This window comes from Ursus arctos, unplaced genomic scaffold (genome assembly GCF_023065955.2).
Source record: "Ursus arctos isolate Adak ecotype North America unplaced genomic scaffold, UrsArc2.0 scaffold_17, whole genome shotgun sequence".
NCBI lineage: Eukaryota > Metazoa > Chordata > Mammalia > Carnivora > Ursidae > Ursus > Ursus arctos.
The window spans coordinates 37,819,192-37,846,400 of record NW_026622841.1 but is presented as its reverse complement, the minus strand read 5'-3'; the positions used below and the strand labels follow the sequence as shown (position 1 = coordinate 37,846,400).

General features: G+C 34.2%; 1 protein-coding gene across 1 annotated transcript in view; it reads right to left on the bottom strand.

Annotated features, from left to right (window-relative positions):
- CCDC178 (coiled-coil domain containing 178) overlaps positions 1-27,209 on the bottom strand; it is a 374,996-nt gene that overhangs the window by 107,885 nt on the left and 239,902 nt on the right. The window contains 1 exon segment of the mRNA XM_057313270.1: positions 21,296-21,445. Within this exon segment, the coding sequence (XP_057169253.1) occupies positions 21,296-21,445 (150 nt within the window).

Sequence of the window (27,209 nt, the reverse complement as noted above, 5' to 3'; positions counted from 1 at the left end):
AACATAAGGCAGCTGTGTATTCAAATGGGTTTTTTAGCAATTTGGTTGTTTTCCTTATAATAACAGGAAAGAACATTTTGATTTTGAAGGTGACAGAGGCAATATTACCAGAATTAAACAATCTGAATTAGCTTTTTCATGAAATGTAATATGTTTTATGCTTTTAGATGGGATGCTCCGGTGCTTTCAGATGAGCCTTCCACTGTCACAGTCAATGGCCAGGAACAGAATAAGCTCTGGAGGTAGGATTATCCTCAAATTTAATTTTTTTTTAGAAGAAGCTAATGGCAAATGTTTCTAGCAAACTTTAGGTTCATCTATGTTATAACTAGAGAACCAAGACAGGATATTAAAGGAACAGATAAGTATAAAATTAGTAAACAAAGTTTGACATGTTGCTTATTCTATGAATTTAATGCTGAAAATGAATATAATCCCTAAAATCATAAACAGCATGCATGTCAGACAAAAGCTGCAAAATTTCATTTCTTTGTCAACTTAGGTAAATTCAGAACTCTAGTACGTAAGAGGGTAACAAGATTACAAATTTGAGTTACATGATAATGATTTTTTACTGCAGAAAGTTTGCAACCAAAGCTGAGTAAACAAGTAAAGAGAGGCTCTTTTTATTATTCCTACACTTTATAAGGATTGGTATTCAAAAGAGAAGCAGAGTCCAACCATACCACTATACAGATGGGAAATTCTTGTTTGTATTGATCAAGAGGAAACAAAAGCCCAGAGGAGGATAAACACACATGTGCAGTGTTTAAGGTATATTTGGAATTCTTAAAATGAACAGCCTCCATAAAACCATTTCTTACTAACCCAACTTAGCCTGTGTGGTTTTGAAAAAGACCAGGAAGTTTTCATGCTCTCTCCTCATAAATTAGTTTCCTCGATCTATTTAGGTAGTAGGATCTTTTGACTTCTCAGTAACTAGAATTGCCTGTTATTAACATGTTTTTGGGCAGTACAGCTTAATTTTTAAATTTTTAAATTGTGAGAGTGGTAAGTCATTTTTTTTTGTTTCATCTTTATGAACAGGCTATTGAAAAGTCCTTTCCTAAAGATGCATATATAGGAACTTTATAGCCTAAGGCTGGACAAATAGTGATTAATGTCAACTTAGCCCAGGAGTCATGTGATCTAGCTTCAAAAGGAATAATGTCTGCCTAATAGAATAATAAGTGCATGCACTGGGGACCACATAGATGCTCTACAAATATTAGCAAGAGCAATGTGACTAAAGCAGGCTGCTAGTGTTCTGGATGAAAGGATTTTAAAGCCATCTGGTGTCTGGACATCAGCCTGAAAATCACAGGCTTCAATCCATAAGATAATCCATTCCATAGTCCACATACTGAGATGGCTTTCCCGACGGATTTGTTCCATTATCCCAAATCAGTCCCTGTAACCTGTGGAAAGGTCTAATGTCTCCTAGATAATATAAGAAGCACTTATTATTTCTTTTATGGGACAACACTTATTATACGGATTCAAATGGTTGAGGGCCCCATACTCAGAAAGAGAAACAGACTGAAATAATAGACTAGTATAGGTAACATTTTGTGATCAAAACTGTACTTCTTCTTTATGAAAAAAAAATTAAGAATATACTCAGTCTTATGCCTTTTAAGAAAGGTAAATAACTCCAAAATGAGCGTTTCAGAGATAAAAATAACATGCAAGGGGGAATTTCAACTCAATTAACATTTATTGACAACATATAAGAAGGAAGTAGAGACAAAAAAAATAAGTTAAAGGGATCTCTGCAGAGATTAAAGAGTCAAAAAGAAAATAAAAAATACACAAGAGAAACAACCTATGTATATGGTCAACGCAGGCCAAAAAAGTAAAATAATGTTTAATGTTTCAAAAAGTATTTGTACTTCAAATTATATAATAACTAAAGATGCAATTTAATTTTTTTACTGATTTGGATAACATTTTATAACAACCTTTAGTTTCAAAATTATATTTGTTTCTTTTGAAAAATATTTTGTCCACTGGCATATAAAATAACTAGTATATAAAATCTTAAAGGTGTCATTGTGAAAATGATTTTAAATTAAAATAGTAATTTTAATATACTACTTATTTTCCAAAACTTAAACTATCATACCAGAATGTCTCCTTTAGAGCCAGATCGTGAGAACAAGGCACCTGATGCTTTCCTTTGTTCTTTATGAGTAGTTATCACATTCACTATCCCAGTGAAAAAACAGCCCTTTCCATGATTAGTACATACTCTGCCTTTCCCATTTAGATGAGCCATCTTGAGCTGAAGCCTGTTTGCACTGAATATTCCCATGACCTATGTCTTCAAATCGAATAAATATGACAATCACTGAATATTTTTCATGTGAAAAAAATCCAGTCTTATCTTTCACTTCCTATTCTTTGTGAGTGTTCTCTAATGCTTAAATGAAAAGGTTTAGCCTATACAATGAGGCCGTAAATTCAATGAGGGAAGGACGTAGACTTTTAATTATCTTGAATTCCTCCTACCACCAATTTTTGAGCACCTACTATAGAGACAGGTTTGCCACAAGAACTCAAGAAATGCTTGTTAAATAAATGGAAAAAAGAAATTGCCTCCTTGGGCACATAATGCTTGTGCTACTTATTATGTGTGATTGACTATTACCTGGCTTCTGCCTTTATTTGGCGGAGGGAGAAGGGATGAGAAGGGGCCGGTTCACTAAACAATCATCAAGCAAAGATCTATGGAATATCACCTATGTGCCAGAAAAGAGGTCAAGTTAAAAGTAATTCCTGTTCTCAGTAATTTATAATCCAAAATGCATGCAAGGATTTTTTTAGCTTTTAGGAATTACAATAAGCTGTCTTTTGATTCTACTTCCTCTGTCTCAATATTTAAACTTTTTTTCATTTTGTCTCTGAGATGGTTATCAGGTGTGGTTTCCAAGCTTAGGAACTGGGGTTGGCCAAATTATCTAGTTACCAACTAGCACTAGTGAAAAAATGTCGCTAAGTGCAGCAGAGTCATAAAACTGTCCTTATTAAAAAATATTTTCACAGTCCCTCTCTGAAATTAAAAAGAAGCCTGGAAAGTAGGGCAAAATTGGGAGATAATCAGAATAGATTTTGAGCAGTAATAAATTAGCTATAAGTGAGAAGATTCGGAAATTTTGAGTTTTTCCAGGGAGGAAACTGGCACAGATCCAGAAATTCCCAGTATTAAGACATTGGAAAATCTAAGTTCATTCTAATTTGGGAGAGGAAAAAAGAGAGTTAAGCATAAAAGGTTGTAAACTTAGTAGTCAAAGGGAGAACCATTGCTGATGAAGGGCAGACTCAGGATAAGGTAAAAAGCAAATATATGTGATCATGTATCATGAATACTTTTTCAATTTGTAGAACATTACGTGCAGGATGAGCCCAGTTTTGTTAAAAGGCAGACTTGGAAGTGTCTACATCGTAAAGCAAAAATGTTTTCTTCTATGTTGGGATTTTAGGTGTTTAGGAAGTTGTGGGGTTTTTGTTTTTGTTTTGCTTTCACTATTTTCCGTATTTTCTGTAATAAGCTTATATTAACAGTATAGACAGAAAAAAAGAAAAAATGTAAACTTTACAGTAAATAAAGAAATAAATCAGCAAGCAGGCTATAAAAGACATTACTCATTCAGCCATGAAGTGAAAGTCAGAAGTCAAGGATATTCAAACGACTGACCTGAGGGACTATGAGAAGACTTAGTAAAATTGAAAGGGCCAACTGAACGTAGCTGGACTTTAAAGCACGCAGCTTGGGCCTTAGAGGCCAAGTTTTTTCAGTTGTTTGATTCTCAGTTTACACCAACATAAAATATGCCTGCTTCTAAAGGTTCTTATAAATACTAAATGAAAAGCTGTTTATGAAGCACCTAGAACAATAATGCCACGTAATGCATTATTGTGTTAAATGTGGAAAGACCGTGATGAATCATCCAGCCCTGGGTTTTTCAAACTGAGGGTTGCAACTCATTTACAGTGATATCAATTTAGAGGAACATAACTACCATTTAAAAAATGAAACTGCAAAGAACAGAATAGAAAAATCACACCAAAAAATGTGAACTGTACACAGTATTGTGAAGAATTGTTTTGTCAATTTCCACACCTGTCTATATATCCCACAGAAATGAAAACAATATGTTAACATGAATGTGGATAGCAGCATTATGTAGAAGGGCTGAAAAGTGGAGACAATCCAAATGTCTACCCACTGATGACTTGATAAACCAAATGTGATCTCTCCATATAATGGAATATAATTCAGCAATAAGAGGTATAAAGTGGCAAAATAAGATAGAGCATGGATGAACATTGAAAACATTATGCTAAATTCGAAGAAGGTAGTAGCAAAAAACCATATATTTTGTGATTTCATTTAAATGAAATGTCCAGAATAGGGAAATCTATAGAGACAGAAATCAGATTGAAGGTTGCCAGGGGCAGGGGTTGGGAGGCTGGAGAACTGCTAATGACTACATGGTTTGTTTTTGGGGTGATAAAAATTAGATGGTGGTGATAGTTATAAAACTCTGTGAAAACACAAAAACCCTTTGCACTTTAAAAGGGTGGATTTTATGATAGGTGAATTATATCTCAAAAAGGCTGTTATTAAAAACAAAAGAATTATTTTGTGAAACTTCATCTCAGTCAGGTATACATATGTCTGCTGATCTAGTGCATCTTGTTATCCTAGAGAAGAGCTTTTATCCCCTGAAAATTGTGTTATTTAGCTATAGACTTGGTCTACACAAAATAAAAATAAACACAAATTTTCCTTTTCTTTTATAAAATTGCTTTTTTAATTTACTTTTATTTTATTTACATTCAATTAAGTAACATACAGTGTATTATTAGTTTCATAGGTAGAGGTCAGTGATTCATCACTTGTATATAACACCTAATACTTATTACATCACGTGCCCTCCTTAATGTCCATCATCCAGTTACCCTATCCCCCATCCCCTTCTCCTCCAGCAACCCTGTTTGTTTCCTATGGTTAAAAGTCTCATATGGTTTGTCTCCCTCTCTGATTTCATGTTGTTTTATTTTTCCCTCCCTTCCTCTATGCTCCTCTGTTTTGTTTCTTAAATTCCACACATGAGTGCAATCATATGATAATTGTCTTTCTCTGACTGACTTATTTTGCATAGCATGATACCCTCTAGTTCCATCCACTTCATTACAAATGGCAAGATTTCTTTTTTTTTGATGGCTGAATAATATAAATTATTAAAATAATGAATAAAACACATGTTCTAACTACCATTTTTGAAAGGTAAAGGCTTTTGAAGGAAAGCAATTACCAACCTACAGCTTCTTCACTAGCATGTGATGGTTTTCATTCCTGGTTACTATCTTTTTGTTTTAGATTAACAATCCTAGATTTTTGAGTCTCACCTAATAATTCAGATTTTGTTTTTGTCTTAGAACAGTAGCTGCTTAACATTGTTCAGTGTGCCTGAGTTCCCGGGGATTATTATTTGAAGTTGGAGAGCTACTGAGATCATGCCCAAATCTCAGCACAGCCTTCAAAAAGATATTTGAAAATATTAATACTAATCAGGATATTTTTTAACACCAAAAAGAGAGCTGACTTTTACTATCATTGTTCATTTTGGGTAGTAAACGTATTGAATAATTATGGGGAAAAAAAGGAAGAAGGAGAGGAGAAAGAGAAGGGGGAACAGAAGAAAGGAGTATGGGAAGGAGGGGAAGGAAGAGAAAGGGAAAAATTGATAAGAAAATGAACACATTAAAACTGTAAGCATTAAGAATCTGAATGTTTATTAAGGAAAGAAAGGGATGCTTAAACAGGGATTTGGTATAGTATTCAATGAAAAGGATCTGTATAAAATTTGTATTCATAGTCCAGAATGACTGTGAGCTTGGCACAATTATGTACAATTTTTAGAAACTTATAGGTAGGGGACTATGGAGAACTAACATCTAGCAAAATATTTATGTATCTTTTAAAAGGTAAAAGAATTGGACTTGGTTACCCTGGGAAGATATTAGAGGCAATAATCAATCAATTTTTTAACACCTGGAAAAGGGTGGATTCCATGAAACACCAAAAAGGTTTTCTGAATAGCAAATCATGCCAGACCCATTTAATCTTGTTCTGTGATAGCACCACAAGCCACAGAGACAAGGAAAATGATAGTGACAGTCCATCTTATTTTCAGGAGGTCTTGGAATCTGCTCTTTGTCTCATTTTCATTGACAAACTTGGGAAAATATGACTTAATCATTATTTTTAGGTAAGTGAATGCGTAACATGGTTGAATGTTCAATTAAAAAATAATACAAGTTTCCTCTTCAAGTTGCATTATTAATACTTGGATGTAGCTCCCAGGAACTGGTCCTGGGGACCATCTAATCAACTGCTATTAGATGACCTGAATTAAATAACTTAGAGGGTGTTCATCAACTCTCTAGGTAATTATAAATTTACTTAGTTAGTATAAGTAAGACATAAAATTGAAAGGATGGGATAATATAAACACAAAGCATAGATTCATGGAAGAAATCTGTCTTAGAATATTTATCTATAATGTGATGGTACTGTGAAAACTGCCAACACTCTACAGGAAAATTTTAGAAGGCGTAAGACATTCAAGGACTTAAAAAAATTACTTTGCTTTTTCTTTGTTGTAGTTAATCACCATTAAAATACTTGTGTCCAGGTTTAGTCACTAACACCGTGCCTTTTAAAGGATTCAAAGATAAAATGTGGTAATTTTTGTGTTTTTCAAATGTTCTGCCTTGTGTATGTATTACTTTTATAATTAGAGGATTTGAGCTACATTTTAAAAACATGGTTAAATAGCAAGTAAACATAAATAATTTAGAGAAATACGAGGATATCCCCCCTCAAAAGTGTTTCAGGCAATAAAAGAAATTGAAGATGGTACCCATAAGGAAATTACAAAATGAGGAAAATTATTTAGACCATATATGGGCTACAAATATTTAAGAGGCCAACAAATATTTCGGAGGATATACTATGCAATAGTCCCAATATAAGGCCGTTACATACATCTTCCCACATAATCTTCACAGTACCTTTATACAGTGAAAGAAGAAAGAGAATTGGAGGAAACAGACCATCTGGGTGACTCTCCCAGGGTCTTATCAGAGACAGATGTCATATTAGAATTTGTATTCATTTCAGGTGTCTCTAGGGATACGAAGATTAAAATGTTTCTTTATTTCTTAAGTGTATGTGTGGCATCACCATAGACAAATAAAATAATTTTAAATTTACAAATATACGTTTTAAGGGATGCTGTGGCATTTTCTCTATTCTTTCTTCAGCATTGATCCCAAGTGTCATATAGGGTCCATTATTCTTGTATAAAGATAGAATAATTTCTATTAAGGGTGCAATTACTTCAGAATGTGAAGACTATAAACCCTATGACAATAACTGAACCCATATTCTGTCATGAGAATTACATCTATTTTAAGTAAGCAAAGTAAATGAACTATAGTAAAAAGAATTTACAGTAAGAGCTAAGAATATTTGGAATTTTATCTGATCTGGATTTTTCCAGATTTTTCTTCTGGGTGTTCATTTTTCAAAATCTCATGACAGCTACTCTGTTTCACACTTCTTGTTTCAAGGGCCTTATTAATTTTTATTTTGTAACATAAAAAAGCTTTACATTTTTGTATCATGAAATAATAAATGCTCAACATAAAAATAAACAAAGGAATGAGGAAGACTGAAAATCATTCACAGCCTTAATACAGTTAACTTTTGGATTATATCTTTTCAGATGGATCAGTAGAAATAAATATTATAAAATCTAATACATATAAGAATACAAAATAGGAATCATACAGTACATGTTGAGTTATACATGATATTTTAATTAAATATGTTCCATGTTATTTATATTATTACTTTTAAAGACTATATAATACTCTACTGTATACCAATTCTACTATATACTCAAACAATTCTGTATTACTATATATTGAATATGCTGACATTTTTCCCTTTTATAAACAGTGCTATGGCCAGCATTATATGTGTATCTCTGCAGACTTTTTCAGATTATTTTCTTACAAATTCCCAGAAACAGAAATGCTGTCTTCGTGGGTATGCATAAATATTTTGTTAGCTACCCCACCAGGAACAATCATCTAGTAACTGAAAAAAAACTTGTCAGGTACTTTTCTGGGTCCTAGAGTTGCAATTGTGAGTAAGATGGTAAATTCCTTCCTCGCTCTTATTGAGCTTACACTCAGTCAACAGAAATAGGCCATGAGCAATTGAACATAGAATAAAATATCAGAGTGTTAAGTGCTGTGAAGAAAATAAAACAGGGTGACATGAGAGTGCATGGCCACGGGACACCTTCAGATTAGGAGATCTGGGAAGGCTGCTCTTAGGAGAAACTTTTACTGTGATAGTTAAATGGGAAGAAGGAGCCAACTATAGGAAATTTGGGAGGAAATTTACATTTGGAGGGACTGTAAATTTCAAAGACCCTATCCTGAGAATGAGTGGCCAAGGATCTAAAAATAGCCTGAGGCCACCACAGAGTGGAGTGAGTGTGTAAGTGACTTGAGGGACAGGAGAGTGGATTATGCAGTCTGGAAGGCCAGGGCAAGAAGTGTGGATTTTATTCTGAATATGGTGGTAAGTCATTAGATGATTTCACATTTTAATTATGATGTAAGTATATTAAAGTATGCACATCATAAGTAGATAGTTCAATCTGCCAGATCAGGAAAGAAAACATTACTAACGTTCCCCAAACCCCCTTTATGTCCTCTTCAGTCAGTACTTCCTATTGAAGATAATGCCTCTCCTGATTTCTAACAGCATGGATTAATTCAGTCTGTTAATATAAACAACAGCAAAAAATCATACAGTATGTACACTTTGGCTTCTTTTCCTCAAAATTATGCTTGCATAATTATTTAGGCATCCACCTGGAGATAGGATGTGAATAAAAAAGTGAATGAATCCTACTGCTGAGCACTGGACTACCCCAACCTTTGGAAACTGAACGGAATAAGTTGTTAATACAAGAGATATAGACTGTCAAGTGAGAGGGGAGAAAAATGAGGAGACCGCGGTATCATGACCAAGGCAAAGGATACTTCAAGAAGAGTGGTCAACAGTGAACAAATATGTATGAGCCATTGAGCAAGATGAGACCAGATATATACTATTGGATTTGACATTATGGAAGTCATTGACAAGTGGTACTTCAAAGAAGAAGAGAATGGGAAGTAATAAGGTAAAGACTGTGTATGGAGAAGGTTCATTCCAAAATTTTTAACAGAAGTGAAGGGCTCTAGGGAATATGGAATCAAAAAAAGATTTCTGAGGTGGTAAGTACTACGGCATGTTTGTATGATAATGGGAATAGTCTGGTGGAGAGGGAAAATTTCTGAAGATACAGAAGGATGGAAAAGTTGTATGGATGATGACTACGAGAAGGTGAAAGGGGATGCATTCAGACCACAAGTGAAAGGCCTTATTTAAATTAGGAGCTGAAGTACTTAAATTTTAATAAGAAGGACAGCAACTATGGAATAGTTAGGCTGGTGAATTTGGTTATGGACAAATGAGAGTTCTCATCTTTTATGAATGCCTCTTTTCCTACTTCCCCTACCATCACTATGTAATCAATATTATTGATTTTCTAAAAACAGAGTTGAAAACTTGTACCTCATTTTAATTTACATGTATACAATTCTTAGAGAGGTAGAAGCATTTTTCCTGTGTTTATTGGCCATCTGGATTTTTAAAACTTGCTGTTTTTGTTGTTTATTTGCTCATTCAAAAATACCTTTCTGTTTCCATCACATAAACAATAATTTGCCTAGATTCAGCATTCTTGGGTGCCTTAATTTGCTCTGTAAATTTATGTAGATATTTTTCTGTTTTCTGCCATAAAACATTGAGAATGTTAAGTCTGGGGTTAGTGTGATAATTTCCCTCTATATCACTATGTTTCTTCTAAATAGATCCTTTCTGGAATTTTCCTTTATCCTTGAAGTTTAAAACTTAGTGAGGCATCACTAGAGATAAGACCCACAACCAGCTGGCTCTTTATTTGGGGCAGCCCCAGGCCTTTCTCCCACACACACACATCTTACACTGCTGTTGGTGCACAGTTGTAACAATGACTTCAGATAAACTGCCCACAGATAACCAAGAGGAATACCTCTAGTCCTTGCACATCCAGGTAAGAAAGATTCCCATCCATATTAGGGTAGCTTGCTTTTAAGAAGCTCGGTCTTCAAGCTGAAAGGGGACACACTGTGGTAGTCCTTACCTTGGCCCACATGCTTCCAATACAGGAAGGTATTTGGGGAGGTGGTGTTCCCATAATTCCTTCCTTTGCTTACTGTCACATTCCAGCGCTCTTTTAAGAAAGTGAGTTTCTATTTATCAGCACCTGGTATCTTATATTTTTTCCTAAAACTCTGTTGTGTTTGGGAAAAATTCTATTTGTGCAGTGTATTTGTCAGCCACCTAGGCTTTCAGCATTGATTATTATAATACTATTTCTTGGCACCCTGGTGCATGCGTGCATGTGTGTGTGTATGTCTAAACCTACTCATGCTGCCATGTCTCCCAGAATCTCAAGCTCTATTATCAAATTTCCACAGAAAGCTTTACTTCCTTCTATATTCTTTTAAAAAAAGATTTATTGATTTCTTTATTTGAGAAAGACAGAGAGAGAGTGTGAGCAGGGGGAGGCACAGAAAGATAGGGAGAGACAAAGAATCTCCAGCAGACTCCCCACTGAGTTCAGAGCCCAACATGGGGCTCCATCCCATAACCCTGAGACCCTCACCTGAGCTGAAATCAAGAGAAGGACACTTAACAAACTGTGCCACCAAGATGCCCCTTCCTTCTATATTCTTTGCTAAATGCTGCCTGCCTCTTGCAGCTGCTGCTCTCTTTCTTTGTTTTTTAACGTGTATGGCCTGTGTCTTCATCCTAATTTCTATTGCAGTCTCTGTGATTAGGTTCATCTGCATTGATAAATACATGTTCTGCAGTCTGAGGCAATGAGAGAGGAATTTTAAAGTCCACGTAGTTGGAAAAAGAACTTTTCTGCTTGGATCTCTGACCACTGATGAGAAACATAAATGATCTGCTATTTCCTGTATAAAACCATTAAATATCCCCATCAAAAAGTATTTCATTACCAGGCATTGCTTAATCATACACCCAGTGTCACAGAAGTTATGAAGTCCTTATAATTGAAAGATCTTTGCATTTAAAGAGACACAGTGATGCACAGGATGAATAATAGGTTGAGCAGGGTAGAAAAAAAGAATATAAGAGAAGCTGTGGAATAGCAGAAAGTCCATAAGCTTGAGCCCAAGGGACCCGGGTTTGAATCACAGCACTGCTTCCCAATGACAAGTAGTGTGGCCTTAAATTACAAAGCACCTGTTATGGGTTTTACTGTTCCTCTCCCCCTAAATTCATATGTTGAAGTCCTACATCCAAGACCTCAGAATGTGACTGTAACTAGAGATAAGTTCTTTACAGGGATAATTAAATTAAAACGAGGTCACTGTTTAAGCCACCCAGTCTGTGCTTTTTGTTATAGTAGCTCTTAGTTTCTTAAGGAAAAAATTAGAATATTCACAGGTGTCTCAGAGTTTGTTTTTTTTTTTTTTTTAAGATTTATTTATTTGAGAGAGAGAGAGAGAGAACGTGAATGGGGGAGGGCAGAAGGAGAGGGAGATAAGCAGACTCCCTGCGAAGTGGGGAGTCTGACACTGGGCTTGATCCCAGGACCCTGAGATCACGACCTAAGCCGAAATCAAAAGTCAGATGCTCAACCAACTGAGCCACCAAGGTGCCCCTCCATAGAGTTTTTATAAGTTAAATAAGAAGAACAGAATAGTAATGAGGACATTATCTGTAACTACATTATTGCAGGTGCAGGGTTCAATGCTTTACACTTGTAAATGCAGAGCATGGTGGCAGCCACATAGGAGATGAGCAGTAGCCTATTTTTATTTCCCTTATTTACCGCAATGAAGAGATGCTGAAGTGAAAGTATCCTCCAAGAAGGAGAGATGCAAAGATAAAGGAAGAAAGAAAGAAGGGGGGGAGGGAATCTCATAAAAGGGGAGGAAACTGAAACACACTGTAAAGAGAAGAAGAGAAACATATCAAAGGTTCCCTACAGCTGAGAGTAACAGACTCCAAAGTAGTAAAGGACCAATCAGCACCTAGTTTTCAGTGCGAACAGAGGAGAACCGTTTTCTTGTAAAGTACTTTTAAGGTATATTTGGCCGGAACTGTCACAAAGTGTGTAAGCTTTTATTTCTATGTGATCCTGTAGTTTGCATGGTATCTGTGTTACCATTGTTTTAACAATATTAATAGTAAGACTGGAGAAAGGTTGTCATGAACTCATACATAGCACTGTATTGACTGTTTTTTATTTCCTTTTTAGCTTTTTGAGTTACTGACACATTATTGCAGCAAAACATATGTAGGGTCAATTCATGCTGAATAGTTATTAGAAACCATGATAACAAAAGTCATTACACTGCAGTTCAGTTTTGACAGTAAAATTTCTGCAACATTATCACAAATCCTCATGCATTAGTGCAATGATCCTTACTATAGTTTCATATTAGAATCAAAAGATTGCTGTAGCATGCTTGATACAAAAAGTCAAGCAGGCCAAATTCTTTTCTGCTTTTACAGATAACATTTTTGCTCTTTTTCTATGTACATCAATGCAGATAGTAGCTTTGTTTTATATACTTTTTTTCAATAACCTATGAGTACATTGCATATCTTTCTTTAAAATGAGGATTTTTTTCCTTGAAAGACCACACTATTCTGATTACCAGCATCCAAGGAAATAATCTGAAAATGATTTTAATCTGACACAACTTTACAGAATTCTAAAACTATACTATTCACTCCATTATCTCTTTCCTTTTCTCAGAAAGCGTATTGGCTGTGTGTGCATGTGTTTTTGTTTTTTTTTTAAACTGGTGCTTTACTATGATGGAATAGTATAAGATTTAAAAAAGGAATCTGTCATATTCACATTACTTTGATGGGAAAGCTATTTGAGTTACCCTTTAGCAGAAAAAGGAAAATATTTTTAATGCCTATCTGTCCACAATATTTTTCCCTAGTCATTTATTAACAAACACTTGAAGGGTCAGATTGTACAGGTACATTAATTATATATTTTTGGTAGTGTTAATTTACTCAGGCCCATTTCAAAAAACAAAAGAAATATAACTTGTGAACTAGTGCCTAGTGAATTGATTAAGGAGCCTCTGAAAATTGAATAACTTCTTCTCTAGTTGGAAAATCAGGTTTACATAGGTGTACATAGAATATGGATAAGTAGAACACATTTCACGATGTACAAAATACGTTCTCTGGAAATGCGGATGTAAATAAAATACTGTTTACTGTGTCACAACTGAAATGATTGTGGCTTGTCTGAAATTACTTTAAAATTGCAATGTGAAGATGCCAGATCCCATCAAATTAAAATATTGAGTGTCATCATGGTATGTGTTGTTTTTATTATTGTCTTCTCCATCTGTGATTTTACAGATTTCTTCATGAAGGTTCTAATAACATATTTCCTCTCTGGGTCATTTCTAGGAAATTTCCAGTTGTTACAGCTATTGTGCATGGGCTCTTTTAATAAATATACATGTTCTAATGGTGTTTTTTAGTATAAGATTTGGATGTAACTCTGACTAACCCATGAGTTACTGCTAAGTCTATCCCTCATACTTTCTCATGTATGTGTGTATATATACGATTTTCTATTCTGTAACCCTCTGTCAGCTTTACCTAAACAATTAGGTGTTTGTCTATTGCTCTATTCCTTCCAGCATCCGTATACGTTTCTAAGTGATTATCATAACGTCACTATTACCCTGTATTTCTGTCCTCTCTCTCCTTAATTCATGCTTCTCAGGCTGCATAAACTATTTTATACCTATTATGGACTAGAAGCTCTCTCATAATAGTACAGTCACACCAAGATTTTATATAAGAAGTAAGGGATATATGTTTATCTAAAGAATAATAACAATATCAGTTGTCATAGCTTGTATGTGCAAAATATACAGTCTGTGAAAAACTATTCTAGGTGCTTTTTATTTAAAATATATTTATGTTCCATGGGATTGTTGAAAAAATTAAATAAAATTACATATAAAAGATTGCAAAGTGCCCCACACATAGTTAGCATGTCATAAATGTTAACTATTATGATATACTTTTTACAATAATCTTGCTAGGGAGGCATTAATATTTCCATTTCTTCAGGGGCTCAGAGGGACTAAATAAGCTATCCATAGATATTCCTTCCCACTTTCAATAAGAGTAAAACTCTGAAAAAAGAACAAATGACCCACAGAAAACATTTAGTACATGAATATGCATTTCCTATATTAATATTCATGTTAATAAGTGATTATAAGATACAGCTCCGTAGATTTGGGGAAAGATGATTACAAGAGCAATTTTTTCAAATGTTTATGTCATTGTGATGCATATGTGTAGTTCAAAACTAAAAAGAACATTATACTGATACTCCCACAGAATTGCAAATCAATTGCAGTTCTAAGTCATGCATTAGAGAAGTGTAAGTAGAAACATATACCTATTAGAGGAGGTGCATATTATAAACATTTTACTTGTTTTATTATAATTTTTTAACATGGTCTTTGGGTGATTAAAAATTACTATTTTGTTTTATAGCTGCACTATCACATTTTAAAAAGTCAAAGTTCTAAGTCTGTATGGATTCCAAAGAACATAACCTATTTATTTGAAAATATTCCAGTTTTTTTCTAGGACTTTATAGGTAATATAAAGAATACCTTATTTACTTCTTTTTAAAAGTTATATGTAAGCAAAATTTCCTGAATGTATGATTTTATGACATTAAATTTTCTCCATTTCTCTACAGAATAGTATTTTGCCAGGTTTAATCTACTAAATACTGTCAGGTGTAAACAGGTTTCCTAAGAAAGGGCTCCAGGGATCACAGGAAATTCAGCGTTAACAGAGTCAACAGGTTTCTTAAAATGGGATTTCTCAGAATCTTTAATATGCAAATATGGCTTGAGTTTTTAAAAGGGGAATATATTTTGCAGTGTGCCATATGTATATATGATAAATAATATATATGATAAATAATATATAATACGTCTATCTCTATCTCTGTATCTGAATATCTATATATATAAACATATATTTAATATATTTATGTAATATATTATATATAATATATTAATATATAATGTATATTTAATATATATTTAATATATTTATATTTATATTAAAATAAAATAAAATATATTATATATATTTATATAATATAATAAATAATAAAATATATTTATCATATATAATATATATTACATTTATATATGATATATAACATGTATCATATATAAATATTATATAAATATTATATAAATATAAATATAAATATTATATAAATATAAATATATATTTTTATATATTCATTCATCAAAAAATAAATATATATATAAATATATATATTAGGGTTTCTTAACCTTAGCTCTATTGATATTTCAGGTGGAAAATTTTTTGGTGTGTGTGTGGGGGGATTTTTAGCAGTATCCCTGGCCTCTACCCATTAGATACTAGAAACACCCCTGCTAATATCTCCCCCCCAGGTGTGATAACCAAAAATGTCTCCGGACATTGCCAGATATCCATAAATCTTGAGATCACTTTTTACTAGGAAAGCAATTTACTGGAGAGGGGAAGTGCTCACACAGAGATGATGAGCATTCACAGGGCCTTTCGAGCAGATACTCACAACACCTGAGCTCACCACAACAGCAACAGGAGGTGGCTGTGAAATTATTACAGTAGTACAGTACATACGCAGTTAATTTTATGAAGTTGTGAGGTAATACTTCATCTCTTTGTTTGTTCACAATTCTCTAGGCTGCAAATACTGCTATGTATGGTCTGTAAGTTTGTGTACATAAGTTTCGGTGAATTTTAACTTTTTAAAATAGGTTTGTGTATATTTTATGGGAGTAAATGACAAAATAGACTAGTACATACGTATATTTTATGCATTCATGGCATATGTAGCTTTTCCTTAATTTTTTGGATATATTTAGGCTGCATGGGTCATCTGTGAGTTTTCTCAAATTGTCACAAATCTCAAAAAATGTTTTTCATATATTATATATGAAAGTCTATGTGTAAGTAGTCCCATGCAATTCAAACCAGTGTTGTTCAGTGGTCGACTACATATATGAAAATCTACGATGAGTGTCTTTGATGTATCAGGGATCCCCTCCCTCCCACTCCAGAAATCAGTTCCAAGCTTTCACTAACGTTAAAAAGCTGCTTCCTGCTGTGCATCTCCACTAGATCACCTTCTCAAAATTGCTTAAAAGATACATAAATCTAAAATTCACTCGAAACTGGTAATAGACTGAAGAACTGGTTTGATTTAAGCCAAGCTGACCTTTCTAAAGTATTAGCCAGAAATAAACACTTAAGTTTTGGTGTTTTTCACACACAGTTTGGACAACAGAAGGGAGACTCACTGGGATAGAACAATAGATGACCAGCCATCGACTCCTGTGTAGGATGTCAAAAGCTCTTCAGAGATCTCTTGAGAGTTCTTCAGGGAAAAGGGCCAATAGAAATTTAATGCAAGCTTATCAGTCTATAAAGTGCAGTAAGTCCTTTTGAACAAGTGTGTGTGCGTGTGTGTGTGCATGTGTGTGCGTGTGGCAAAACTATTTAAGAGTTATGATTTTCCTAGCAAAGAAACGAATTTCCATCTACACTGAAATAAGCACTCAAAAATCACTACTTGAAGCCTAATCTTAATATATGCAAGATAACAAGCAATATAAAGTACTTATGAAAAAGAACTAAAACCGCTTTCACATTTCTTTAGGAAAATAATTTTGTTTATTGCTAGAATTGACTTTGACTCCTCATCAAATCAATGTAAAGTGAGGATTATAGGAAACCCATGTTTGAAAACTGAAAAAAGGAAGAAAAAACATGCCAATGAAGTCTATGGCTGATACAATCTTTTTGGGAATTTAAAATGGAAACTTCATCTATTGAGATCTAGATGATGCAGATTAGACAGCAAAAATTCATGATTCTTCCATTGGTGGGCTAAGGGAGCATACTGTTGTGCTCTGATTCTATGCTCTAGTCTAGAAAAGAATCCCTTCATTTCTGGGAATCACAGTATTCAGCATGGAAGCTGAGTTGAGGTGGCATATTCCTGTGCCTTTAATTGTATCAAAACAATGGATGTCAGTACACTTGATGATTAACAATTTATTTCAATAACTGAATGAATGAATGAATGAATGAATGGTTTTTGAATTCTGTAAGACCCAGAAGTATCGCCTAGAGCTCCAAAGTAGTCCTCTGATTATGGCCCTACATGATTCCTTAATAAGCTCAGGTTGCTTAAAGAAGATGCTCCAATCTGAGCATATCCATTGCAGTCACTCTTACTACTTTTCAACTACTGGTTCACTCAAACCTTCAAAAAATATCCAGCACATACTCATTTTACAACTGGCTGGAGAGAATATTTGAGCGTAAGTTAAGACAACTGTGTCCTAGGCCAACTTTTTTTCTAATTAACTGTGTATGTGGTAGGTCACTGGGCCACTCTGGCCCTATGGTTCCTCAGTTTTGAAATTATCTTTTATTTTACTTTTTATTTTTTATTTTGTGTGTGTGTGTGTGTGTGTGTGTATAATCTTTTAATTTTAAAGAGATGGGTAAAATATCTAAAGGCATTTCCAGTTCAAAAATTTTACAATTTTAGGATTGCAAAACTTATTTATAATCTGTATGAAAATTAAATAATTTCTAATTAAATAGGTGGTAGTCCTTTCCCCACAAGAAAATCATCATTGAAAAAGTGGCTTCAATGAGATAAAATTATAAAAACAACTAGTGAATCAAAGACTCTGTTTCAGTTGGACACTATTGGCATAATGCATGACTGATTTGGTTTTTACATGCTTTATAAAGCCTGATGAGACCGTATAGGATTGTTTAATAATGTTATAGTACGGGGGGAGTGTCATGGTTATGAAATGGGTTGGATTTTTAAAAATCCTGTGTTCGAGTCCTATCTCAGTCAGTTCCCTCTACTTGCATGACCTTGTGACACACTCAGTTCCATATCTTAAACTAGAGATGATTACAATAATAATAAAAAATTTTAGAGGATTACTAATGGACATTACAAAGATAATACTTGCAAACTGCTTGGCACAGACGCCAGGTCCCTATAAGTGCTTGTTAAGTGCTGACTGATTCTGTAATAATTTGTATTCCCTTAGTCTGAAAGTCCTGAGAACTGGAGTAGGCAAAGGTTAAGCTTCACAAGTGGTTTACAAAAGAATTAAAGATATGTTTTAACCAGTTTTGAAAGGGATCATGTTTTCAGCCAACAGAACACATCATTTATATGCTTGCTTAGCTTACCTTTTTTTGCAGACTTGAAGAATTTGAGACAGCAATTAAAACAAACCCGATTTTATCAATACATTCATGGATTTTTTAAAAAATGAAAAACATTTTTGAAATCTTTTAAAGAAAATGATGAAAATGTCCATTTTACATAGAAGTACAACCTGTTTTTCAGATATTTTTCTTTTATTCCCCTTTAGTGTTATTTCAAATTTTGAGGTATGAAAAGTTTTAGATTGGATTCTATTCCATCATTACCCATGAACAGGGAAGATAGGAATTTTGTACAATCATTTTTGTTTGTTTCTGATTTTTAAAGGGGAAAATATTCGTAACTGCAAAAATTTGAAGCACAGGAAAGTACCAAGAAACATGTGCAAAGGAAGGAGATATAACTTTATCAAGAGTAATAATATAGCACTCTAACATTTGAACCATCTGTATATAAAATTGTGTTAAGGAAAGGGACATTTTTTTTTATATTTAACTTGTTTTATTCCTCCATTAATCTTTTTTTGCTACTCTTGGCCTAAAAATACAAAGAAGAACGAGATTTGTGTAGAGAGAATAATACTCCAAAACAAGCACAAAAATAAAAATGTAATTATTTACCATGCCAAAAGGAATCTATGCTCAGAAGCAATGAAGTTATAAAACAGGAAAACGGGAAAATAATACACAAAATTCCTTAAGGTGAGATCCACTTTATATGACAAGGAAATTAAACAGGGGAATCAGAGTTTGAACAGTGCTTTTGTGTACCCAAAACTAAACTGGTCAAAGGACTAAAACATATATATATATAATATGAAAAATGCTGCAATATCAAAGAAATGGACTAAAATATTAAAGGGTTTTTTTTTTCAGTTTTGATGGCCAAATTCCATCCTGTAAGCAGTGCATTAGACGCTAATGACACACGATTTCTCACTGACAGATTTAACAGCATCAATAAGGCCTCTCTGTCCATTGCAGCAAATTGATCCTACATGACACTGACAAGGGCAGTCTGCACTTAATGACCTCCATCGCTGAAGGATGGAAATGAAAAATGATTGGAAGTACAAATAAATCTTTGAAAGTTTCCCTGAAACAGGTGTGCTAAAAGTGATTCGTTTGAGGGATCATCACAAATATAAACTCAATCTCCTAGCATACCTCACTGTCTGTTCATACCAGGGTCTCACTTCTCGAATCCTGAATCATGATTTGCTTTAATTACAACATCGAGACAATTTTATTCTTACTATGGAAATACGGTGTTACGGATCTCTCTTAAAGGCATGAGTTCTTGCTATTTATGCAGGTATCTAGTTATCATTTGTCACCAAAGGATTCTATATAAACTGATAACAAGTATACATAAAATTTATTTTTGTTTCCCTCCTGGTTAGAGAAGGAAATACAGTATAGCCATTGATTATTTTCTCCTCCTCAATTATCAGGAACAAATAGAACATGCTTAACCTCAATAACAATATCAAATGCATGAAGTGATTGGTCAAATGTTCCACTGATGTCCTTTCTTTGAATCCTGCACATAGTTTGAGGACACTAAGATTTTGGTGTATGGTTATATTATCAATTCTTTCCCAAACACATTTATTTCTTAATCTACCTTCATCCTGCTACTAATTTTTAAGAGAGAAATACATACTTTTTCTTCCAATGTATTCAGAAACTTCAACTCACACGAGAGTAGATGGATGGGAAACACAAGGGAGTTTACAAGCAGCATACCAGATGAATGTAATAGTTACAGTTGCATAGTATCCTTTTATTTTCAAAATAACTACGGATGTCTCCTTTTTATTCCTTATCAGTTTTCCTCTGAGGTAATCTTATTTTACAGATGAGAAAACGGAGGTCAGAAAGGATAAATAATTTGCCAAGATCACTGAGCTAGTAAGTGGTAGAGATTGCACTCAAATCCCGGCCTTCTGTCTTTCCAATATTCCACAATAAGGAGGGATAAGTACAGTACTGGAATTTTACACCACTAATTTACAGTAGAGTAGTATGGGTGACAACAATAGGAGAAAGCATTCATTAGCTGTCCACTGGTTCTTAGGACTAGATGAATTGTTAAAAAATAATCATGCTTCTGTATTTTGAAATTTAGATGCTGGGAAGAAACAAAAATTCAAAGGGAAATGATTTTTCTTGCCAATGAGTATCTGGGGAAGAATACAGAGGAAGTGGCTATATCTTAATACAAGTGATGGAGCTTTTGCTTTCCTTTTTCATTTCCGGCATACTATGTGTTTTACTTTTCTAGTTTTATTATTACAGAAGATTTTACAAAATATATGAGGAATTTCTACTGATTTCCAGTAACTACAGAGGCTCAACTATTCTCCAAGTTTCTAATTAAGACTCATATTTGTTAAGAAAATAGACACCAACATTTGAAGCCCATACAATATGATGAAGATTTTGAGGCATATCGTGAAAAGTTACCTATAGATAAAAATGAAATTTGAAGTCTATGATAATACATCTAAATCTATAAACTCCAAAAATTTAGTATTCCAGATCATAATAAAGCAAATTAGTATAAAATGCTGGATTAGACACTAGGTTTCTTCATTTCTCAAATATCTATTCAAAATTGAGTTTCAAAGTTGATAAAAACATACAACTCTACAAGAAGAAAACATGCCATTTGGCTGCATATAAAGGACCACCATCGATTGGAGAGCCCATGACTGCCCACTTGTTACTTTTTGTAGTACATATGTCAAGTAAATCATTATTTAAAGAAATTAGAAAACCTACCTGTTTCTTATCTCGAATTGAAGCATCAAGTGATAACTGTCTATCATATAGATTGAAATAATTGTCCTTTTCCATTAAGAAAGTATTCTGTAATTTTTGATATTCTTGAGCTAAACGTAGATTTTCTTCTAGAGAATCATCTTGCATTTTCTAGAAGATAAATATATATTTAAAGTCATTTTAATTTCCTTGATTTTTTTCAACATCATTTGAATTACCTACAAATATTATATTACATATTGCAGAAAAATAATAAAGTAAAAAAGGTGCTTCCTCTGGTGTCGATATCCTCCTTGGATTTAATAATTTTCTTTCTTGATGCTCTTATAACTTTTCTTTCTTTTTTGAACACTGATTTACCAGAGTCTCTCTGACTTTTGTTCTCCCTCCTTCCCAGACTTCCCTCCACAATGCCTTGGGAAGTACTCAGTCCTGAAATGCTCCGCTCAGCTTCCTAGGAGGCTTCTTCCAGTTTAGTACTCCCTTTTCCTTTCCCCAAACCTCAACGCTCAAATAGGTATAAGACATTTGGAAGCTTAGAATCCTATTTCCAAAAGGTTCAGAGTGGTAGCACTCACTGAAAACATAGAGTTAAAGGGTAAAAGACAAAGACAAGGAACTCAACATTTAGAAGTACCACCAGAGAGCCATTATTTGATCCTACTACACTTTAGCTATGTTAAAGGTTAAATCTGTGAGCAGTTGAGAACTTTATAACACCCCCTCATGACTAAATAAATATATGTTAAATCTAATACAAAACTGTTAGAATATAACTTTTGTAATATTACCAACTGGCAAATTAGGAGCTACCTATCATTTTTAATTAGATGTGTGAATTTGGTCTAGATGTTGATTCTTTTTAATGTTTGTAGCACATACAGTTTTCTCTGATGTTTTAAAAAATACAGAATTTATCAACAGCCTTAAATATTTTCAAACCTGTTAATCTAGTAGTTCATTTTATGGAAATTTATTCTAAGCAAAAAGCCTTATTCACTAAAACTTTATTTATAGTAGCAAAAAGTTTGCAAAACACATAAATGTGGATTAATCATGAAGATGATAATGGTGATTAAATAATTAGATACAAAAATAACCATTGTGAAGCAATTAAAAATGTCTCTTTGCGAAAACTGCCTTCACATCAAACCTTTAGTATAAGTTGTTTAAAAATATATTGCAGTATGAGAATGTGCACAGACGAAATGTAATTCAGCAGAAAATTGCCTGTACAAATATTTCTGTATTTACACACTTGAAGATTTATTAAGGTCAACAAACATATTTCTCATGAAAGCCTGGTATCCATATTGATCCCTAATGATGAATACTATGTCACAGGTGTTCTTCATAAAGCCAAAATGATGAACTGAGAACCATTTTAAATGTCCTTGTCCTAATTCTGGCATAGTAATTTCAAACTTTAGAAACTTTAATCTAATAAACTTATCAAAAATCACATAGAATGATCTTCTGGTAGGAGGACCAAGTATCTATGAGTATTTTACCATGGTGGGGATACTTTTGAAAAAAATGGTTACAGTTCTTTTTGATATCTTAACACTAAAATCAAAGCCTCAAGTGATTTAGTTGGATCTTTGATAAATGTTCTACTGAAGGGAGGAGGAGGAATCATTTTGAGCTTTTTTGTTTATTTGATTTAACATAAGCACAATCCTGATACCTGAGGTATTCTACTTCTCAATTACATTTTTTTCAAGCCCTAGATGGCTACTATAAACATTGCATTTGAGAGGAGTGGTAGAAAAGTTGTGGGATTTGCATTAACCTATTTATTTAATGGAACTTCAGTGAGGATATATTTGTACTTTATGATTTGCTCACTGGGTAAAATGCAGTTTTATTTCCAAATACATATACCTTCAATTTCCATATGACACCAGTTCTTACTGCTTTATATGCCATAATTAGATACCAAGAAATTAAATTGTGCAGTTATGTCAATGAATCTTCAAAACATTGTTACATCAGTCATGATATTTTACATTATCATTTCTCAATAATGAATTTATAGAAGGATTTGCCAATTCACTATTCCTGAAAGTCAGTGACATTCAGATATGTGATGAAGTTTCAGGTTTATAAAAATTTTAAATAATGGGATTCTACTGACACTCCTTGAAAATGTTTGTTTATGCTTAACTGTGGTTCAACCTTACAACTTTGAGTTGTTTAATTTTAACCAGTAGTATTATTACATGCGAATGAAACAAAGAGGGAATGATACTGGTGGAAATATGTTGAGGGGAAATAATGTTACCACTACTGGAGTTTAAGAGCTTATAAAAGATTAACAGTAGAAGATATTTAACAAGGGCACAAAAGTTGGGGTCAGAAATATAATAAAAGGGTGAGAAGAAAGAAGAAACTAATAAGAGAAGTAAGATGACTTTTACATGCTTCTAAATTCAAATCCAGCTGAATCTTATCAGTAGAATCTCTCTACTTAAGGTCTTGGCTAAATGTGAACTCGAAAAAAATTTTGTTCCTAAAACCATTAAAGAAAAATTTGATTGCAATCTCTGCAGGTTAAAATAATTGTGGTCTGAGTAATAACTACAATATGCCAAGCTCTAGGATATAAGGGGGAATCTCAAAAATTCATGGTATTGTGGGAAAGATTTATATTAAAAATCATACAAATATATAATTAGAATGTAAAATTTATATTACTTGATATTATACTACTTGAGAGGTAAAGATTTGAAAAAGCATATAAAGAGCACTCGCACAATATGTTTTTGCCCTGAACATTATTCTAAGGATATACCACATTGTCCAGCCTTAGCAAGAGTTTTTTCTCTGGGGGCATCGTGGACTTCAAAAGGTATGTGAACCCCTTGAAACTATACATAGCATTTTTCTGGGGTTACCTAACTAGCCCATGATCCCCAAAGTATTGAGAAACCATACCTAAAGAAAGAATTGGCTTCTCCTTCTGTCACCAAAAATGCTGAAAATTGAAGGCAGACTGAGACCCCAAAATATACAAATGGTAGGTTTTCCATTTTCTTCTTCACTTGACCTTTCTTATTTTTTAAACCATGGATTTCATCTTGGACTTCTCCTTCATTTTCTTCATTTTCAGTTTATTTTTTCTCACTCTTTCCCTTCTCTTTCCCTCTCACACTGGGCAAATAAAGAATAGGGAATTATAATTAGAGAACTGGGTTCTTTTTGCACAAAACAGTAGGTCATCTATTTATGTTTCACCAGGTGACATAGAGACAAGAACTTAGAAATAGGGCTTAATTCCATACACAATGGAAAGAATTGAGACAATAGCAATCATCTCAGTTGTTACATTAGTATCCTCATTTTACAGATAGGGAAACAAAGGCAAGAAAAGTCAGGTAAGGCAAATTGTATTTTCCAAAAAAAGGCAACAGAAATACTTTCATTCTACATGTTGTCCCAGAATCTTGTTACTTCCTATCAAGAAGAACCTAGGTAGACTTGTGGTTTCACCAGCCAAAAGAATATGTTAGAAAAGATACTATGTGACTTTCCAGGCTAGTTTATTTTAAAAAGCTAGTTTTAAAGAAGACAGTTTATTTAAAAACAAACAAACATATTGTTTCTGCCTGGCCCTCTCTTTGGGGACATTCATCCTCAGAACCAGGTACCATATTATAAGGAATCCAGGCCCCATGGAGAAGTTATGTGTAGGTCTTCCAGCAAACAACCCTAGCTCAGGTGTCAGAGAACTGTCAGCATCATTCATGAATAAATGAGTCATTTGAAGATGATTCCAATCCTCAGTGTCTAAGTCATCCAGCTGATGGTTCAGAAAGCGTGAGACAAGAGACAAGCAGGCTCTGCTGTGTCCTGTCCAAATTTCTGACACATAGAATCATGAGCCATAAAGTTTAGGGTATCTATTATGCAACCATGGCAACTGAAACACCCAGGTATCTTGTGCAAGATTACACACATATTAAGTGGAGACTTGGGCTTTGCATCAAGGCAGACGGGCTCTAGATCCCATACTCTTCACCATCCAATATATTTCCTTTGTAAACACGAGCTAGCACGCAACACTACGCAGCACTATCTTTATAAAACCTAATGATATTAAACAATCAAATAACAGAATCACCTTGATCTGAGCCTACTTATACCAAGCAACTCTCCTTTCATAATCTGGCTAACACACAGCTTGTTGACATAGATAAAATGAGCTGCTGAAGGAAACTAGAACTTGGTCCCTTTGGAAGCCACTTTATATTGTAAGTCAATACGGGTATGTTGGTTATATATAATTAGTCTCTTGGTTTTTTGTTTGTTTGTTCATTTTGCTTTTGTTTTTGTTTGTTTGCTTGTTTTACCTACACGATTCCATATTCCATGATTTGATTAAGACTGATGCCGTCACTGACAAGACAAGTGCGTAAGCACATAGACTTTTACAGCTGAGGCCTGCACAATTCTGGACTGTGGTTGATGCAACAATGCTACCCATTGACTCTGATGGAGGTCAAGCCAGATACACTTACCCTGGAGAAAGTCTAAACACATTTGAACTTTTTTTTTTTTTTAATTTAAGGTGGATTAATGGCAAAGGAGATTACGAGAAAGAAACTTGATCCAAATAGTCTAGAGAGACGCTTATGATTAAAGTATTTGCATTGTAGGGGTGCCTGGGTGGCTCAGTCGTTAAGAGATTGCCTTCGGCTCAGGGTGTGATCCCAGCGTTCTGGGATCGCCCCCCCCCCCCCCCCCCCCCCCCGCATCGGGCTCCCTGCTCTGCTGGGAGCCTGCTTCTTCCTTTCCCACTCCCCCTGCTTGTGTTCCCTGTCTCGCTGGCTGTCATTCTCTCTGTCAAATAAATAAATAAAATCTTTAAAAAAAAAAGTATTTGCACTGTACATATATATGTAGAAGACCTACATAGCTATTTCTAAATACTTCAATGTTGTTAAAATAGCCCTAGTGTCCATACCTAAATTTATGGTAATGTGTCATCTATACCCTCAGTCACTCTTAATAAAGGCCTTTGGATCCAGTTTGCTAGGTAGAGGGGCTATAATTACATATTGTAAAAGAGTTGTCATCTCTGGCCCAGTTCTAATTCTAAGTGTCCCATCCTGATATGATTATGTGTGGCTGCCTCAGATGATCTTTTTTGATGATCTGTCATCTCCTGGTTCTTGGTTATTAATAGTTTAGTGCAGACAGCTCCTTGCTCTTTATGCATCTTGCCAGGGCTTTGCTGGCTGTTAGTGCCACATATGTCCATGTTCTTACACAGATTGCACCACACCCACTGGAGTCTCATGGTTGCAAAGGATTGACTTCCTGCTGGAACCACCAGAAAACAAAAGTTGTATTGTGGTATTTATTGATCAATTTACTCCAGCGTAGCCTCATGTTTAGCTTTTGTTCATTCAATCATTTGTTTAGCAAACCCTTAATAAGTTTATTCTCTGCATCCTGCTCCATGGCTCCCCAAGGATTAATAAGAATAGAATGTGACCCTTTTCACCAGGGATTAGAGGCCAGAGTAGGAGGAGGCAGAAGTGTAAACAAGCCTATTTGAGGTATTTCTTGAAATAACTGTAATCAATTCTACCAGGTGGAATTGATTCTACTGGATGGGGGAGTGGGTCAGAAAAGGCCTCGTAGAAAAAATAATCAGTGATTTGAATCTTAGAACAGTCTTTTATTTGGCAGGGATCAAAACTCTCCTGCTACATGGGTCAATATATATTTGAGCAAAGTTGGGTGAGTCAGTCGAGAGGAATGTTTTTATGGCCCCTTTAGGACTATTAGATGGTTGTTACCTATGACTTGCGAATTAGGCTTTCATGGATTGTGTTAAATGTTTCGTTATCTCTAGGCTTTAAAATATTACTATGCAAACAATGCAAAGTACCCATACATTTAGTAT